An 18,754-nucleotide genomic window follows, 5' to 3' on the forward strand; every position below is an offset into this window, starting at 1 on the left:
GATCAACAATGGATAATATGTCGAGTACGGGAAACAGTATGAGCATGCAGCGTTTAAAGCGTGGAAGTACTGACCTTACTTTGAGTTTGATTCCGTAAAAAGTGACAAAAACATTAGCGTCCGCTGCTCACTGCGTGGGAAGAAAACCCCTAAACTTCCGAGCAAGCACCGAGTGCGCTACCACGTAATGTGAAATTCACAGAGAAACTCACGGATTCTTCAACTGACCGCTGCGGCACACCTGCACCAGGGCAAACCTCCGCCTACGCCACTCCTGCTTTACAGGTGAAAATAGAGCAACAGGACCGCTGAGTCTTTGATTTTATTTATTTTCTGCTGTGTTTCACTTGCATTTATTTGAAAGAGTGTAAACACAAAAAATATTTTATTTTATGTGCTGGAATGTGCAGAAAATAGGTTTAAATATTAAACAAATTTCTTCCAGTCAGAGAATGTTGCATATAATTTAATTTTTGCTTGATGCATAAAGTTAAAAGATTAAAACTAATAAAACAAGTTTACAAAATGAGACTTTTCCCTTTGATTACATTTTGTATGATGGATTATGCAGAAAAAGTAGAATTGGGCTGAAAGATCTATCACTTTATTACCTATTCAGGTTGTAAATCGTGTTTTTAAAAAGTAACTAAGTAATTACTTACTTTTGAAAATAAGTAATCAGTAAAGTAACGGGATTACCTTTTGGGGGAAGTAATCAGTAATTAGTTACTGATTACTTTTTTCAAGTAACTTGACCAACACTGGTGGTGACCCCCCCACACATGGTTGCACTGAGTAGGAGACTCTGTATGTCATTGTACATTGGTATAGTGACAATAAAGGTATTCTATTCTATTCTATATCTAAAACCATCAGGACACCGGCCCCTGAGGCCTGGAGTTCCCCAGTCCTGCACTACAGAAAGGAGGCAGTAGCCCCCCCGCCCCCCGTAGATCCGCCCCTGAATGCCAGCATCGGTATTTGATTGCTCAACCCACTTCAAATGATCATAACAGGTAGGTTTAATACATGTACTGAGCATAGCCATGTCCCCTGTAGACAAAAATTGTAATTGTCCCTGTTCTACAATTATCGCAAAAATATATTTTGCCCCTTGTGATGCAAACTAATATTAGATTATTAATATGTCCCTTGTACTTCCGTGACTGCTATTTAGATATTTGGGCCACCCGAAAATGATGCCGAGTGAGCTCTCATCCTTTTTCCCCCTCATCTCCTGGGTGGACCAACGGCGACGTTTCTGCCCAGTGACGCAGAGACGTCAGCAGTCGGTGGGCGGAAAAGCGGTAGTGTGTTTCTGTAAGTGCAGATAAAGGCGAACCGGGTTTTTTTATCAAGTCCTTTCATAACGGATAACGTACGACTTTAGTTCCGAGCCTGGTGAAATGGCGGTTCCTGCGGGTCAGACGGACGTCCAGATGGACCGCGGCGCCCTGAGCGGCCAGACGGTTTCCTCCGAAAACAACATAGACATCGACGAGAAAGAGTTGGAAAACATCACAAAGAAACACCGAGAGGAAGACACGGCGACGCTGCCTCTGCACTCGCCTTGGACGTTTTGGCTGGACAGGTAGTGATATTACTGCGTCTCCTTCCGCGTTGTCTTTGAGCTTTGAGCCCGGCACGAGCACAAACAAAGAAAGAAAAGAGAAAAAAGATGAAGAGCGGTGGTGGGGAGAGGGGTATCATTGTAAGGCCACAGCTTTCCCGGAGGCCTCCCGCAGCAAAATATAGCGGGAGAAGTGTTCGCATCTAACGCGACCTTGTTGTGTTCCCGGGTCCTGACAGTCACTCACAGTCCGCAGGACAAGTTCGCCTTGACAGGTTTTAGCCATTCAGACGTGCAGCAGAAGTTACTTTGATTAGCTTCTCTCAGCAGGGGGGAGCGCAGAAGGGAGGGTTTGGGGTGAAACTGATAGTTGTTGCACCTTTCTTTAAAACCTCGACGCCTTTAAAGAGCCCATGCTCATCTCTCGTTGTTTTCACAAACGGCTAAGTGCAGCTAATCTGCGTCTTTTATTGCAAGGCTTTGCTACATAGGAACCCTTGCTCGGTGCAGTTTCGTCCTAAGCCGTCATTAAATGCAGCCCTAAACATCGCATGGCTTCTTTTTTATGAGGTCATGGGAATATCCCATGTTTATCATGGATACTCTGCTGGTTATTGTTGATTTATTTATTTTAATAATAACACTTTTAGCTTATGTATTTGCTGGCAGGAGTTTTATATAAAGAATGAGGACTGAAAAACACCCAGATTATAGAAACAATACACACATACAATAGTTACCTGCTAAAATATACGTTTGTATGTTATCAACGTATATTTTAGCGGTTTTTGTTTTGGTTTTCATTTATCCTTTTTTTATGTTCTTTTTCTAACAAAGCTCTGTAACATGTTACTCAGTCTTCGTCTGTCTATAAAGTCAAGCAAGTGAAACTTATTCAGCAGTACTTTATAATAACAGCGGCTGCATCAAGCATATCTGGTGTCAGCTTTTTAAATATTACCATTATTTCCCTGTTAAACGCACTGCATTGTTTTTGGTGTGACATTAAGTCGTTTCCTGTGTTCCTGCAGGTCACTGCCCGGCACCACAGCAGCAGAATGTGAGTCCAACTTGAAGAAGATCTACACAGTGCAAACTGTTCAGGTGAGATCTGGCGCCAGCTTAAAGAGTTTTTTCATCTTGGGAGCAAAGAGATCAAGTGCGTGACTCGGCTAAGAGTCAGAGCCATTTGAGAAGAGTTTCTGTGATGTAAGGGAGCGAGCAGGTCAGAGCCACGGTGGGTGCAAAACATTAGAAGTGCAGTGCAAAGTTAACTGACAGCTTTTATGAAGTGCATTTCAGCCGTCTGTGTTATACTAAAGTTTTTTTTCTTTTTACTTGTATGTGCAAACTTATTGTTTATTAATATCACTAATGTGACTGACGGTAGCTACTGCTCATGCTCGTGTCGGTTACAGTGCTTTGATATGATGCTCTGAAGGCTTCTTTTGTAAATGAAGAGAAGACACTGTGTTATTTTTATCAGGAATATCAGCGTGCAACGTGCTCTTAAACTTATTGTATGAGGCTTATTGATGATTTACACTTAAGTAAAGAATCTACGCCTTAAGTCATAACTGCAAACCCATCTGAAACCCTACAGCATAACCTGACATGTACCTCCTTATAGAAGATACACATCAGCGCAGCCCACAGCCACTGTTGGCCTGATCAAGGCTGTGGGTTGCCTTTTTAAATTTCTGGCAACTTTTTTGCTGCAGTTTTTCAGTAAGAGAAGTAACAGTCATTGTCTTAGTATAAAGAATAATAATCATAGTGTCAATATAAGCACTCATAAATGTCTGCAAATTTCCAGAGGGAGGCTGCTGAGACCATTGGAATGGGGCAGCTTGTGTAGATGACATCGAAGGCTCTACAAAGATTCCCCGCAGAAGTCTAAATCAGGCTTTACGATTGTATAGTTCAATGGAGTTTGAATCAAGCAGCTGGAAAAAGCAACAAAGTGTGATACAGCTGGGCTCATTCTGGAGTTTTGTGTGTGGAAATTCAAGCAGCGTGCAGAATGCGTTGCCATTAATTACAGCTGCAGTAGTGTGAAGCTTTGTTCGGGTGAATCAGATTTGTTTCTTAAATTAGATTTTTAGGACGGACTGTTTGGTTTTATTGTTTGAAATCACAGAGACACTCGCGATACACAAAAGCATTACGTTGCTCGTGCTAACGATGATATCACAGAACAGCACTTCTGCAACGCAGTGCAAGGCAATCTGTGACACAATGAGATCTCTGTGTAACTGAAGATGGAAAAGTTGACACATTAAAAAAAAATTAAACTGAGAGCAAGGATTCTATTTTTACCACATTAGTGTTATCAGTGTCTGCCAGTATTAATATAATTATTATGATTATTGCTGCGCTGTTGTCTCATTTTTCCTATTGAGTTTTGTCTTCACTGCAAGTTTGTTAACGTGTGCTTGTCCCTCTGTCGTTCACCACGAGGAGTCATGAAGTCGCAACTCAAGTTAGTTTGTTTGGCTTTGTGTCACATGAATCAGTTGTTCACCATCTACAAGCTGTGGCTGGTAACCCTGCAGCTCACTGGACCTCCAGAGCTAAAAAGCTGGTCTTACCGCAGCAACAACCTGGCCAGTAAGCCTCCAAATACATAGCAGATATTAGAATGCCTGGGCAGCCCACCCATTTAAAGAGGAAGGATTATATGAATTGCAATCAGTGTGCCTTTTCCATATTTGCAAGTGATCAGATCAAAATGTAAAGCCAGACGTCACAAACCTGTCTGCATAATTTGCCGTTCCAGTGTTGGCATTGGTGTCCATGTAGCTATGCTGGTGAAACAGCCTGATAAATTGTCTTGTTCCGGTTGGTTCCTCCAGCTTTGCCTCTTTAGAAGCCACTTCCAAAAGTGGCAGCAGATAAATTTATTTCAGTTTCTGTCTGCAGACTGTTGCCCTCTATGTTGTCCTCCACAGGGCTCTGTTGGTAGCAACGTGGATTCTGCTAAATATGTCTGTCACTCTGGATCTGCCGCTGTGCTTTGCATAGTGAGGGACTTGAAAGGCACTTTGAAACCCAATTTGGGCAGGCAGAGCAGGTGGACTGAAACATGTCTGTAGAAATCCAATTGGAATTGCTTGTCAAACTAAGACCTAATTTATTCCTCAAAGTCCCCCCACAAGCTGTGGAAAATGCAAATAAAAGCAGATTGCCATAAACTGTAAATCTCATAAACCCCCATTTTATTCACAAGACACCATAGAAAACATGTCAAATGTTTAAACTGAGAAAATTTACAATTTTATGTGTTGTTGTTTTTGTTTGTTTTGTTTTGTTTTTAAAGGTATCTAGGTTTAAGTTGAATGGCTGCCACGTGTCTCAGAATAAGGTGCGACAGTGTCATGTTTACCACTGTGTAGCATCCACTTTTCCTTTAGCAAGTGTTGGGAGAGGGTTTTGTCCCATTCTACATTTTTCATTTTATTATTTATCAAATATTTTGGGTTGGTGAAAGGACTGGATTAGGACTGCGGCTATTGGTTATTTTAGTAATCAAGTTTTCTATCAATTATTCCATCTGTTAGGAGTAATCAGAAGAAATTTATGTCTTTGTCTTATTAATGAACAATAACAAATATCCACAAGGGAAACAAACAGGTCTTTTAAAATGATTTCATTGGTTTCCATTGTAGAAATCGTAACGTTCTTAATAGTTTAACTGCGTACATCTGCCAAAAATAAACTGTTTCATTGTATCTTCATGTCATATTAAAATCATATTTCTTTTGAAATGCCAAAATAAAGTATCACAAATACAGTAATGTAAATAAAATAAGATGGCTTCTCCTGGATGAGGCAAATTTGGTGCATTCATGTGTTTGTGTATATTTTATCAAATATTAATTAAAGCTGAAAAATAGTGTCACTAAGGCCTTGAAATAATGATGGTCTAGTACACGCTGTCATCTGTAATTGCTTCAGGTATCACTGTGATAGAAGGTGGGGCGGCTGTTGAAGAGTCGTGTCATGTTACTGTTGCAAAATGTTCCTCCAGCTGTTCCTTTTTAGCACCAGTTACTTTGTAATTACTTTTATTACCCTGGTTACATATTCTTTGAGATCTGTTGCTGCCATCAAATTAAAAATGAGCTAATATTTTTCATGAAACTGTAAAATGTCTCATTTTAGGGAGATCTGAGGACTTGGCGTCCCAACTTTTTGGAATTATTTTAGATTTGTTACCAGAATCACATTTTCTGAGCTTTCTTTCTTTTTCTCTTCTGTCCACACATTCAAAACATCAATATTGAAATCATGCAGCTCCATGTATAATGGCTAAAATGATAAACTGTAAATTACAGTGAAGTCATTAAAAAAAGAGAGCAAGAAATTGTTTTTGTAGCACTGCAGAAAGGTATTTTTTAGTTTAAGAAAAAAAAAATATAAAGAAAGAAATGGGGATGTCACTATACCAGAAATGTAGTAGTTGATACCAATGTGTTTGTTTATTGAACACAATTTAATACCACACTAAAGAAAAATGGGGGGAAAAGTAATGTATGAATGATGATGATGATAACAACTGTAATAATGATGGTAGTATTATATTTTATTGACATGACACTAATATGAGGTTTAACTGTTAATGTCATTCCATTAGCTTAAGCATTTATATAACATTAGACATTGCTAGCATTTAACCTTTGGTCTGAAGTTGATTTCACAATAACAGTGTCTGCTGTTTGAAACAAAATGGTAAAGAGTATTTTGGGATGACGCGAGAAGGATGACAATAACACTCTGTATGCTGTTAATATGAGCTGAAACTCCTTCAGCTTGGATTCTTTGAACAGATCTGGATGGCCATGTTTTAGGCTCTTTGCTAAATTGGAAGCGTTCCCAATGTGACTTTTACAAATCCGTTGTCACCCCTTTTTGAACCTTGTCAAGCACAAAGTACCAGCTTACCTGACTCTTATTGTATTTCTTATCAATGACATGCCTATAAAGAAATCAGCTCACCATATTTAAGCATTTACACTTTTCATTTTAATCAAAGGTAGCTAAATTTAAGTTTCCACCACCAGGGGCCAGGGTTTTCTTAGAAACCTTTAGTATATAAAATGCAACCTTTGTTACGATTTTTAGGTGGTGCAGTCCTTTTTTTAATTAATGAAAAGCTACAACCTTTTTCTGATTTAAGTCGGTCTTATTGGAAAAATAAAAAAGAGAACAAATGGACAATAAAAGCAAACGTAGTTACTTAAAACAGATTTGCTGTTCAGCTGGCAACCGTCCATTTATGTTCACTCCATTTATGCCTGCTAAATCATTTATCCCTGTATGTGAGCACACTTCACTGTGACTCAGCTTTGTGGCTTTTACGCTGAGGTACTTTGTGCTGGGGTCCCTACAGCAGATGGATGTTTGATTTGACACCGGATGTATGTATCCAGGCTTCAGACCAGTTCTAGGAGTACACTAACTTGTGAGCCTCTGAGGCCGGGTTCGTGTCTCCTCTGATTCTTGAACCAGGGATGTTTCAATCGGTGTAGAGCCGGTGCCAGGTGCTGACACTGGTGCTAGCATTTATACCCATGTGTGGTGTGTCTTGGTTGCTCTGCAGCTTTCCCTCCAAAATATTAGTCGTGAGTTGATAATTTGCTTCTAGTTAATCATAAAAATTGTGCCAAAAAACAAAGTAGCTAGAAATGCAAGAGAGAAGTCAGCTGCACCAATCGCAGGCATTGCGCACTGCATTGATGTAGCATGCAGTTACATTTCTATGGAGGTGCATATTAGGCTACACATAAGTTGTGGTAAATGGTTTCAGAAGGGTTTGCAGTTACAACAACCCTACAGCACAGATTTAATATGGAAGTATAATCCCGCTGTAAGCCGCATGTATTAATCACTTGATGCTGAAAGTGGGATCTTTCTTTTTGTTTGCAAAGATGTATCAAGCAGCTACCTACAACTACGCACATATTCAGTATATTTGTACCACACCATTAGCTTAACAGCAAGTGCATAGCCTTACATTAATAAAGCGTAACATGACAGCATTTTATTGTTTTACTCTCCAAGAGCTGTCTCCAGCAGTGGGAGTCTGCTACAACTTTTTTGTTTTGTTTTTTTTCTTCCCCCTCTGGGAGTTTGTACTTGTCATGATATGGGTTGCCTTCCAGGTGCAGACATTGTTTGGTGTCCCACTGACATTTTACCCGTTTCTCGTGTTTCACGTTGGCCTGCGGATGCACTGAAAGCCACACTGACTCACTACACCGTCTTATGATAGAAGTTACTATTGCAATTCACGTCTGTTTCTGAATCCAGCTGATATCTATATAATACAAAACATAGATGCACCATCCATCCAATTCCTTCCACTTATCAAATTCAAAGTTGCACAGGGGGAGGAGCCCATCCCAGCTGTTACAGAATGAGCGCACCCTGGACAGGCCACAGACGGATTGAGAAGGATGACAATTCATGCTCACATTAAGTCTAAGGCCAAATTCAAATCACCAACAATATGCATGTGCATAAACTGTGGGGCTACCCGCACTAGCACAGAGAGAACAGGGAGACTCCACAGATCTCAGCGTGCTGGTGGATTTAAACCCAGGATCTTGTTGCTTTGATGCGACACTGCTGACCACCACACAACTGTGCCATCCAGTCATTGGCATGTAGGCACGTGGCTCTCCAAGGCCCTGCCTCCGCTTTCCTCCCAGATCTACACTGGAACCTACTGGACTCACTGGTTTCCCTTTCTGTAACCAGTCCTCTTTTTAGATGCACGAAAATGTAAAATGCTACTAATGCTTTAAATCGACAGAGATGTTTTGGACATTAGGTCATAACAGTTGTTTCATCATTCTGCTGATAGCTGTAGTGAATAAATTTTGTATTAGATACTTTGTTTAAAGCCAGTTTCAATTTAAATACGACTTAGCTTGTCTAGCAGAGAACACTGACATTAAAAAGTCCTTCCATGTATATCATGATCAAATGTCCATTTCTGTGCCAGCCACAAAACTCCAATACAAGAGCAGCCATTATTGAGCTGCTTCTCTCTGTTTGCAGATGTTCTGGAGTGTATACAACAACATCCCTCCAGTCACAGCCCTGCCTTTGAGATGTAGCTATCACTTAATGCGCGGAGAGCGGAGGCCGCTGTGGTGAGTCTGTAACTGTCAATATTCCAGTATTCACGGGTGTGTAGAGATGAGCAAATGAAAAATCTCTCATGCAGCAGCTGCTGTATAATACTCCCTGATCTTGATTTTAAAAAGCCCTGTTATTTAATAGGCTGCACAGTAACGTGTTTTAATCTTTTACACAACAGGGAAGAAGAGAGTAATGCAAAGGGAGGCGTATGGAAGATGAAAATACCAAAAGAAAACACTGTATGTGCCGCCCTCTGATTATCTGCTGCCATCATGTAAACAAATCTGAATCATTCATGAGCTTTTCTGCCTTTTTCCTGTTTCAGTCTGCAGTTTGGAAAGAATTGTTACTCGCTACTATTGGAGAGCAGTTTGCAGATTACTGCGCCTCAGGTTTGTTTAGTTCTTAAAAAAAAAAAAAAGTAAATCGCATAAGTGGATTTACTGTTACCATCGCTTCTCTTTTTGACAGATGATGAGGTGGTTGGCGTCAGCGTTAGCGTCCGGGATCGGGAAGATGTTGTACAGGTGTGGAATAGCGATGCATCTCTCGCTAATGAAGCAAATATCTTGGGGAAAGTTTATGAGCTGCTCCCGTACATATCTTTTAAAGCTGTTTTTTATAAGTGTAAGTATGCCTGTTTTTTGTTTCACTTGTACTTTTGAATTCACGCTAAAGGTTTAAAGAGGGAAGCAGGTACTCTCTTTATGGAATGAGGTAGATGAGAGAATAAGAGTAAACTGTGCATACTTGAAGGACCTAACCAGAACATGTAAGCATGTCACAGAATGATTTAAGAAGGGTGCATGGCTGTAGGCTGATCAGGCAGCAAATTCCCCCCATATGCCTTCTTACTTGCTTCACATAACACATTGAGATGGGCTCTTTTTGTCTCTGCCTGTTACATATTTGTAGCCAAAAATGTAATGAGCTCCACTATTTAAGTGACAGTGTATAAGTTGTAGCTGAGTTCTGTTTCCTGCGTGCGTAGTGATCTAAATTTGTGTGTCTTTCAGCTCACATGGAGCATCATGCCTTTGAGGGAGGACGCTCAAGACATTAGATTCTACTGCCGCCCCACCCCCCTTTTTTTTTTTTTTTTTTTTTTTTTTTTTTACCTGAACTCTGTTCCTGCCTTGGCGTGAAGGCGCTGTCCACAACCTAATCGAGGATATTATTTTGCTCTCAACAAGGAAATGTTATTAATCTATTTTTATAACTTTTAATGACTGATGCCTTGTTTCATTTAAATGTGGGTCCTAACAGCTCGAAACTCTCGAGAGAATGTTTATCCAGCGTAAATCTCACCCCGAGTTCGTTACTTCACGTCGATTTTTTTGCCTTTCCTGCTACACTGAACTGCACTGCCACCATGGTCCCGTCATGTGCACAGACTGTGGACCTCGCAATTTTATTCCTGGTAGAGGTAGCAGCTACTTAACCTAGCTAGTTTCAGCTGTTGTGTATGTTAGACGTATGCATTCATGTCGTGTTTTAATCAAGTCTGCTTTTTCGGTGCCAAAGCACTTTCCTGCCATTTAAGGAGCTTGTATCTTAATGGTGAAGGTGTCGTTTGTATTCAGCTGGACATTTGCCACTTGGATGGAGGTGGATGTCCCAATTGGTTTCTTGAATCTTCATCAAGTGTACATCAAACTGAAATCAGGGTAACATTTCAAAGATATTGCACATAGCTGCCAGTTCCCATTATGATGTTATCTAGTTATAAAGCTGTCATATAGCACAGATGTGACATTCAGAGCCTGCATATTTGGCTTGTGATTTTATCTTTTCTTTTTTTTTTTTAACAGCGTTATCCTGTAAGGTGCCTCTAACAACGCTCCTCTCCACACCCTGTTGGACATTTCTTTCAATATGCACGTTGAAAGACCCCACCCCCGCCCCGCTCTCTTAAACGGAGACATAGATTGTTTGGGGGAGATACATGGCACATTTTTGTGCTCGGCTCTTTGGTGTTTGTCTCTACTTGTTTCTCCTACCAATAAATCTAGTAGTTTGCTTACTTGGACTGTGTCCATTAAAACACACACACACACACACAGAGGGAAAGGGGGCTGGATTATTGGCTTAGAAGAATGTTACTGAAGGTCCTGCTTTTCCCAGATTTAGCAATGTTTGTAAAAGGAAAAAATATGATTAAGCAAAAAAACAGCAGATATGACAAGTTTCAGTTGTCACGACATCGATGAAAAAAAATTACTCTTATACTGTAGGTCATAATTCTGTCCCAGTCATACATTTTTATTTGTATTTTTAATTTTTTGTCACAAACCTTTTTTTCTGCGTCTCAAATCGGTTTCCTTCACTAACCCTGTTCCCGTGCCGTGGTTTTATTGCAGTGTAGGGCTTCAGTTACTGAAACGCTTCTGGTATGTCAGCACCACTTTTATAGTTCAACTTTGGACGGGTTGATGGTTACGAGAGGAGAATTTGTCCTTTGTAAACATATTGTGCAGCGATCCGGGCAAAGTAAATAAAATTGAGCCGAAAATGAAGTGCTCATCACCGGCGTTTCATTTTGCACAATACAAACATCAATAACAGGCCCGTTAAAGGAAATTAATGTTATTTCATGGGGAATGTCTCGGTGTATTAAAAGCTTTTGCATATCCTCAGCCACTTTGTGCTAATTCATTCTGGCAGCGCATTGATTTTGGTCCTCACACACCTTGTAATCGTAAGACCTGATTTTAAATACTGACTGGTGGTGATTATATGACTGATAACCTCAGCTTTTCAGTCATGAATTTTTAGAGCTTCCATGAAGCAAGTTTGCTACTGGTAACATTAATACTGGCGTTAATTAGATGTGAAAGTTTAATCTGAAGAGAACAACTTGCTGTTGCTGTTTGGAAATAAGATGCAGGCCTCAAAATCACAAGAGGCTAAAGGATGCAAAGGATCATTACCACATATAATCTTTGTAATGTACCTCGTGGAGCTTTCAGTAAACTTTCTCAGAGACCAGAAAGGCTCAACCCATCTAAAATGACCTCATTCACAACACAAGTAGTTGCTGCAAAGTTCCTTGTAAGTTCACTGACCCCCTCAGTCTAAATATGTGTATGAAATGTTTTGGCAATAAACACTGCAACATTTCTCCGGTCTTTAGTGAGCACTGTACAACAAGCTGGAGCGAGCGACTGTGAAATTAGGATTTTGGGGCTCTGAACATGTCTAATACCCAAGATATGATGTAAATAGCCCCTGTGCAGCTCCTGGCCGTGCACAGATCCATTCCTAGATTTAGTTAAGTTACATACTGTCTGTTTTCCTACTGATCGTGCCTGTTATGAGCAGCCAGTTGAAATGGTTTATACAGTTGTTTGTAGCTGACCATTGGCCCAGTGTGGACATAAAGGGATGGACATGGTCAGCAACAATGCTCAGTTGGTACTAAGGTGCCCAAAGTGTGCCAAGAAGATATCCCCCTCACCGTTGCACCACCACCACAAACCTAAATTAGTTATACAAGGCAGGATGGATCCATGCTCTCACACCGTTTACATCAAATTGTAAACATGCACATGTCACAGCAGAAGTTTAGACTCATCAGATCATGCAATATTTTTCCAACCTGCTATTGTTCAATTTTATTGAGCTTGTGTAAACTGTAGGCTTCCTGACAGGACTGTCACCTGGTCTGGTCTTCGGCTGCTGCAGCCCATCTGTTTTAGGGTACTGTTTTATATAATCAGAGATTCTTCTGCATACCTTGGTCTATAACAGATTATTTTGCCCTACTGTTGTCTTCCTATCAAAATACCCACAAACTGGAAAACGCCAGTCAATCAGCAATTCTCGGATCAGCCCGTCTGGCACCAACAACCATGCTTTGTTCAAAATCACTCGACTCACCTTTCTTCCCCATTTTGGATCTTGACCGTACCGACATGGTTAAATGTACTGAGTTGACGCCATGTGATTGGCTGATTAGACATTTGCATTAAACGGTTAAACTAGTGTACCTAAGAAAGTGACTGGAGAGTGTATAATAAGTGTTGTTATTTTCCTGCTAAAATGTGAATTACTGACAAGAAGACTGCTTGTTAGCACTTCCTCTGGTAACAGTCACACCAAATGTCTTTGTTATCACACTGGCATTAAAAGAGCTGAAAGGAAGCTTTTGTGGGTTCATGATTGCATGTGTTTGGCAAAGATGTGTGATATGTTTCCAATTAATATGGACTGTAAATGAACAACAGTCCATGCAGCGCCTCTCGCCCTATGACAGCTGGGATAGGCTCCAGCACCCCAGTGACCCTGAAAGAGGACGGCTGTATATTCCAAATGCAACATTGTTTAGGTTAGCTTTAACAGTTTAAATAGAATTTAAATAGAGTTCAAGTACAACATGGCAAGATGTGTCAAGACGATACGTAACTATGAATGGTTAAAACTGAAGCCTGTGCAGTGCCTTAAATCTGCATTCTTTTAAATGACCAGCAGGCGGTGACTTACACTTGCAAAAAGAGGAAGCATTTTAAAGGGAAGTCAGGGGGAAAACAGCATTGGTCTCTCTTAATGTGTGGTTTCAGTAAACAGTTTCCTGATGTGTTTTAGTTTTCAGTCACTTAGTCTTACTTAATGCATCATCATCTTCACTTTGTAAAATATGGTGCCGGATAAAGTAAAGAAAACTATGCATTGTTAATACAGCACCATAAAAAAATACAAAGTGCTTTGACAGACAGGCAGAAAATAAATACTCAAAGGTCAGATTTAAACAGAACGCAAGATGGCTAAACAGCTTGAGGGAAAAAGGCATCACATGTAATGGAATCAAAGAAATGCATGCCTCGAAACATGTGTTTTAACATGTGATTTTCAAGCTGGTTGCTGGTTGGTAACTTTATCTCCTCAGAAGGTCATCCCAAAGTGAAGAGGGCCATGTGACACATCAAACTTATTGGTAGTGTCACAAGAAAAACAATGGTGTGCTTGGTTGCAACGTAACTTTATTCTTTCATGAGTTATTTACAAGTTTCTCACCACTTATAAAATGTGTTCAATGTGCTGCCCATTGTGTTGGATTGTCAGTGCAACCCTCTTCTCCCACTCTTCACACACTGATAGCAACACCGCAGGAGAAATGCCAGCACAGGCATCCAGTATCTGTAGTTTCAGGTGCTGCACATCTCGTATCTTCACACCATAGACAGTTGTCTTCAGATGACCCCAAAGATAAAAGTCTAAGGGGGTCAGATCGGGAGACATTGGGGGCCATTCAACTGGCCCACGATGACCAATCCACTTTCCAGGAAACTGTTCATCTAGGAATGCTCGGACCTGGCACCCATAATGTGGTGGTGCACCATCTTGCTGGAAAAACTCAGGGAACGTGCCAGCTTCAGTGCATAAAGAGGGAAACACATCATCATGTAGCAATTTCACATATCCAGTGGCCTTGAGGTTTCCACTGATGAAGAATGGACCCACTATCGTTGTACCCCACATACCACACCAAACCATCACTTTTGTTGTGCCAACAGTCTTGGAGGGATCCATCCAATGTGGGTTAGTGTCAGACCAATAGCGGTGGTTTTGTTTGTTAACTTCACCATTCACATAAAAGTTTGCCTCATCACTGAACAAAATCTTCTGCATGAACTGAGGGTCCTGTTCCTATTTTTGTTTTGCCCATCCTGCAAATTCTGTGCGCCGATCTGGGTCATCCTCGTTGAGATGCTGCAGTAGTTGGAGTTTGTAAGGGTGCCATTTGTGAGTAGCTAATATCCACCGAAGGGATGTTCGACTAATGCCACTCTCCAGTGACATGCGGCGAGTGCTACGCTGTGGACTCTTGCTGAATGAAGCTAGGACAGCCACTGATGTTTCTTCATTAGTGACAGTTTTCTTGCGTCCACATTTTGGCAAATCCAACACTGAATGATGTGTCACATGACCCTCTTCCTATTGAAGAAACAAAAGTTGTATCCAAGATGGCCGACTTCTAAATGGCCACCATGGTCACCACCCATCTTGAGGAGTTTGCCCCCTCACATATACTAATGTGCCACAAACAGGACTTTAATATCACCAACCATTCCCATGTTATTACGGTGTATCCATATAAATGGCCCACCCTGTATATAGTAATGTCATGTGTGTGTATATATATGTCATTTTAACAGAGCATTATCTTACTAACTTTCTGGCTCACAAAATTTGGAAACATATAAGGCCTGTGCAGTCTTGCCATTCATATTTTCAGAGGCAGTCTTTGGTAACCTAACCCCTGCTTCTTCTTCTTCCTTTTATTCATTTAACAGTTCTTTATAGGTCATTATCTGTACACTTCCTCCTCAAGTTCTCTTCCTTTCATCACACTTTCAGTGCTACAGCCCACGGCAGCAAGGGGAAAAACACCGTATGAAAGCCATCTGCCCCTCCCGTTTGAAATCAAGAGGAGCTCCTATTCATTTGCTTAATTACCTAATTAACAGAAAGCTAATTACTTTGTTGTGTGCACGCGTATGTGTAGAGAGGCTGTTACGTAACTGATAGTGATCCTCAATTAATTTGTAACTACACTCCATCAAGTCGGGGCCTTAATCCGCACGACACATCGCCAGCATGACACCAACAAAACAGGATAATAAATTCCGACACAGGCACATGGCTGCTGGGCTCTGCTGAGCTCATAGATACAGTATTGACATGCAGATCAAGCCCATGAAGGAATAGAAAGCTGGGATTGTGTGTTAGATTAACGCCATAAGACTTTATAGACATTTGGATTTTTATCTTTAATTACACCAGACAATCATGTTTACAACCTTAGGTTAATCAAATGAAAAGCTGCAGAAAATACAACTCAGAGTAAAGTGCAACTCCTATAGGAATTTTGTGGTGATCATGTAGTTGCATCACAACGAGAGTGCAGACACATTCAAAAGCCAGATGTGCGTGTTTTGGGTGTCAAAGTTTGAGTCTGACAGTTTAGTATTTGAACTGAAATGCAGTGTAGGCTCACAGGAGGCTCTTCATTTTAGGGCCCACAGTGACTGATCTGTCTGTGAATGCTTATAGGCTACAACAGGTAGCGCACCACAGAGACGTATGCTCGCTTGTGTGAAATCTTATCTTTGGTTTTGGCCATTTGCCTGCATTTAATTGTTTTTATTTCTTCAGTTGTGAACACTTTGGTTTTAGAGGAAGGTCCCGACATTATAGTTAAACACATAAATCCTGCTAGTTTGGATTCAGGAGACACCCTCTCTGCTTTTAAGATTAGGCTTAAAGCTTTCCTTTTTGATAAATCATGTAGTTAGTCCTGCTTTCTTCCCCTCATCCCCAACCGTCATGGCAGATGGTTGCCCTTCCCTGAGCCTAGTTCTGCTGTTGTTTTTTTCCTGTTTAAAAGAGATTCTTCCAATTGCTTGCTCATAGGGGGTCATCTGATTGTTGGGGTTTTCTCTCTATCATTGTAGTGTCTCTGCCTCCGTGATTTGGTTCTATACAAATGAAACTGAATTAAAATGAATTGAAATAAACTGCTCAAAGGACAGCTGTCTTGTGCTCTGGCCTTCAAGGGCTGTAAATTTATACAACACCCACGAGCTACATGCTATAATACATACACTGTAAACAAAGCATTTTTAGAACATCATCTTTTTTCTATAACTTGCACTTGTACACTTTACTGATACAGTTTATTTAAAAAAAACTAAACACAAAACACAAACAAAATTGGGATCTTATTTTACTCTCTTTAACTCTTTTATTTTAAAAATGAAACCTGTTTGTTTTTCTTTTTTAATGTTTAAAGCCTTTACAGACCTAGTTTATGTGAAGCATTTCAAGAGACAACAGGAAGTAGTTGGTAATGCTGTATTTTACTGTTTGTTACTGTCACTATGAAGTAACAGGGACAATGTCAGCTCACTGTGACTTTTGGTGCACTGCTGATGGTGTCAGAGGTAACTGCAGCAGGGCAGAAGATCGCCTGACAGTCTCTCAGTAACATAAGAAATAAGAAATCTGACATTTAGGTGCAGAACTGTAGACAGCAGCCTCCTGCAGGCAACACAGAAATATTATTAGGATCATGACACAGTGTTTTTATTTGTGTGGAATAATCAGTGTTTGGTGCCAAGTCAGTGAGCAGTATATGTATTACGCTCAGTGACAGACACCAGACTCCAGTTGGTGAATCGCAGGAAAACTTACCAGGCAAAAAACATATATAAAAATCTTTATCATCATTAGTAATGGTATATTAAAGGTTTAAATGCTATATTATTTTAAATACCAGTGCAATGGGATGCTTCAAACTTACAAAGTTTATGCCAAGACTTAAATAACAAAACAAAAAAGCATATATTAATGGATTATGAATATCAGAGAAGCTTGTGGATATGAAATTGTGCATGTTTTGTTAGGGGGATTGATTATATGAAGTCAAATATCAATAACCTCAAAATGCGAGTGTTTGTTCAGTGGAAATATTAGAGTAATTCGTCTCATGACAGTGTGCTACCAGAGGGTGGCGCTCTCTACTAAGAAACAGTCTCTCATCAGAGATCCATCAGCAGCGCTCAGCTCTGATGCGGCCATGATAAATGCAATGTCCTTTACAGTGAAGTGAGCTGTGCTTCTCCAATATTGATCGAGGCCAAAAAAGAGGAATGAATCAAAGAAATTCAGAGTATTTTCTGAGGGCACATTAATGCTGCCCTCAGCGTTAAGTGTCCAGCGTTAACTGGACACTTAAACCTTCCCAGTCTCTTCTCCAGGGCATTTGAGTTGTGGTTGCATTTGTATAATTGCTTTTGTGTAAGAGTGAGCAAAACTTTTAAACCAGAACAGTTACTCCAAACAGTGAAACAACTTTGCTGAAATGTAGGTGTGCTGACATTCCCTTTAAAACATCCAGAGGAGCTGGCTTACATGTTAGAAAATGATATGCAGCCCATACTGAAAAGAACCTGGACTTTGATTATCTATACTGTCTGTACTGCCCACCACCACCATCAATGCTTAAAATTCCTCAAAGCTGGAGATTAAAACATGTATGATGAGTATGTCAAAGCATTTATCTCTTTTTTATTAAGTGAGGCTTTGGAAGAGTTATGATGAACCATAGATCAGAAAAAATAATAGTAAAATAATAATTTTAAAAAAAGACAGAGAGTTTTTCTGAAATAATAGAAGTTCATTCAGCCTCAGTTATAATTAGTGAGCTTAGAGATTTTAGCTTTTCTGACAGCCCCCTCTCTCCTGTCACATTTTCAGCTAAAACTAATGCATATCATTACATTTCCCCATAGAAAGGACCTACTAAGTGCTACTAAGTGCTACTGAAATGTACTTGTGACTATGATGTTAGGATCTGCAATGCAATGAACGTTGTTTACCTCAGGTGGATATGACGTCACGGATTTGGAAGATCAAAACAACAACATCCAAATCAGCGATTCTTCCTTTTTTTTCCTCCTTCTTTTCACAGCGTGTTAAAATCTAATAAGAACATTAAGCAAGGAGCTCGTGCCTTTTCCTGCGAGAAAGACTGGCAGGCAGCGAGTGTGAAACTCCACATTTCGCTTTATTTCGACGCCCTCGGTAAGATTATCTTTTAAGTTACTTAGTTAGTTCCCCCCCTCCACCTCCCGGGCGGAGTAATATTCACTGTTTACTGTGTGATTTGTTGTTGCACGCATTCTCGGTACACAAGCTCGCGTGCACGGCTTCGTTATCTCATACTAGCGAATCGGTACCCTCCGCGTGCGCCCTGTTAGCTGCTGTAAAGCGTTTTTTTTCCGTTCTGGTAAGTTTCACTACTATTCTAATGTTAACGTTAGCTTTGCTGTTTCGTGTCTAGATACCTGCTGCGGCTGCTGCAGCTGCACTCGGATACTCGCACCGAGTTTGTCTCGGTTTTGTCTTGCTGTTTGCCGAATTGTTACAAATAGCGAAATAAATATACACCTGTATTATTATAACGTAGGGCGATAGGTAGCGCCGTTTTAATGCAGCTGTACCGAGCGGCTTTTACAAGAATATCTTTACGAC

General features: G+C 40.4%; 2 protein-coding genes across 16 annotated transcripts in view; both read left to right on the forward strand.

Annotated features, from left to right (window-relative positions):
• The first annotated feature begins 1,273 nt into the window (after positions 1–1,273).
• Positions 1,274–11,260, forward strand: LOC146669207 (eukaryotic translation initiation factor 4E type 3-like). 2 transcript variants are annotated; one of them, XR_014911694.1, is made up of 8 exons: positions 1,274–1,591; positions 2,602–2,674; positions 8,636–8,730; positions 8,898–8,958; positions 9,045–9,111; positions 9,191–9,346; positions 9,736–10,386; positions 10,531–11,260. XR_014911694.1 is itself a non-coding variant. In XM_085405680.1 (7 exons), exons 1-7 carry the CDS (start codon positions 1,407–1,409, stop codon positions 9,780–9,782), a joined length of 684 nt encoding a protein of 227 aa, XP_085261806.1. In that variant the 5' UTR covers positions 1,274–1,406; the 3' UTR covers positions 9,783–11,260. The 2 variants fall into 2 exon arrangements, 1 of the variants encoding a protein (XP_085261806.1); XM_085405680.1 differs by having other exon boundaries at positions 9,736–11,260.
• A 6,840-nt stretch (positions 11,261–18,100) lies between these two features.
• Positions 18,101–18,754, forward strand: part of foxp1b (forkhead box P1b) — a 151,113-nt gene continuing 150,459 nt past the window's right edge. For 3 of the 14 annotated variants that reach the window (XM_085405684.1, XM_085405692.1, XM_085405690.1), the window contains exon 1: positions 18,104–18,304. The gene's annotated coding sequence lies outside the window, so the exon portion shown is untranslated. Of the gene's footprint in view, positions 18,305–18,372; positions 18,510–18,754 lie in introns of those variants that run through there. The other 11 variants (XM_085405691.1, XM_085405688.1, XM_085405681.1 and 8 more) reach the window with 8 other exon arrangements.

This window comes from Rhamphochromis longiceps, linkage group LG5 (assembly GCF_057381845.1).
Source record: "Rhamphochromis longiceps isolate RC_006_pf linkage group LG5, R_longiceps_female_GT1.1, whole genome shotgun sequence".
In the NCBI taxonomy this organism is placed as follows: domain Eukaryota; kingdom Metazoa; phylum Chordata; class Actinopteri; order Cichliformes; family Cichlidae; genus Rhamphochromis; species Rhamphochromis longiceps.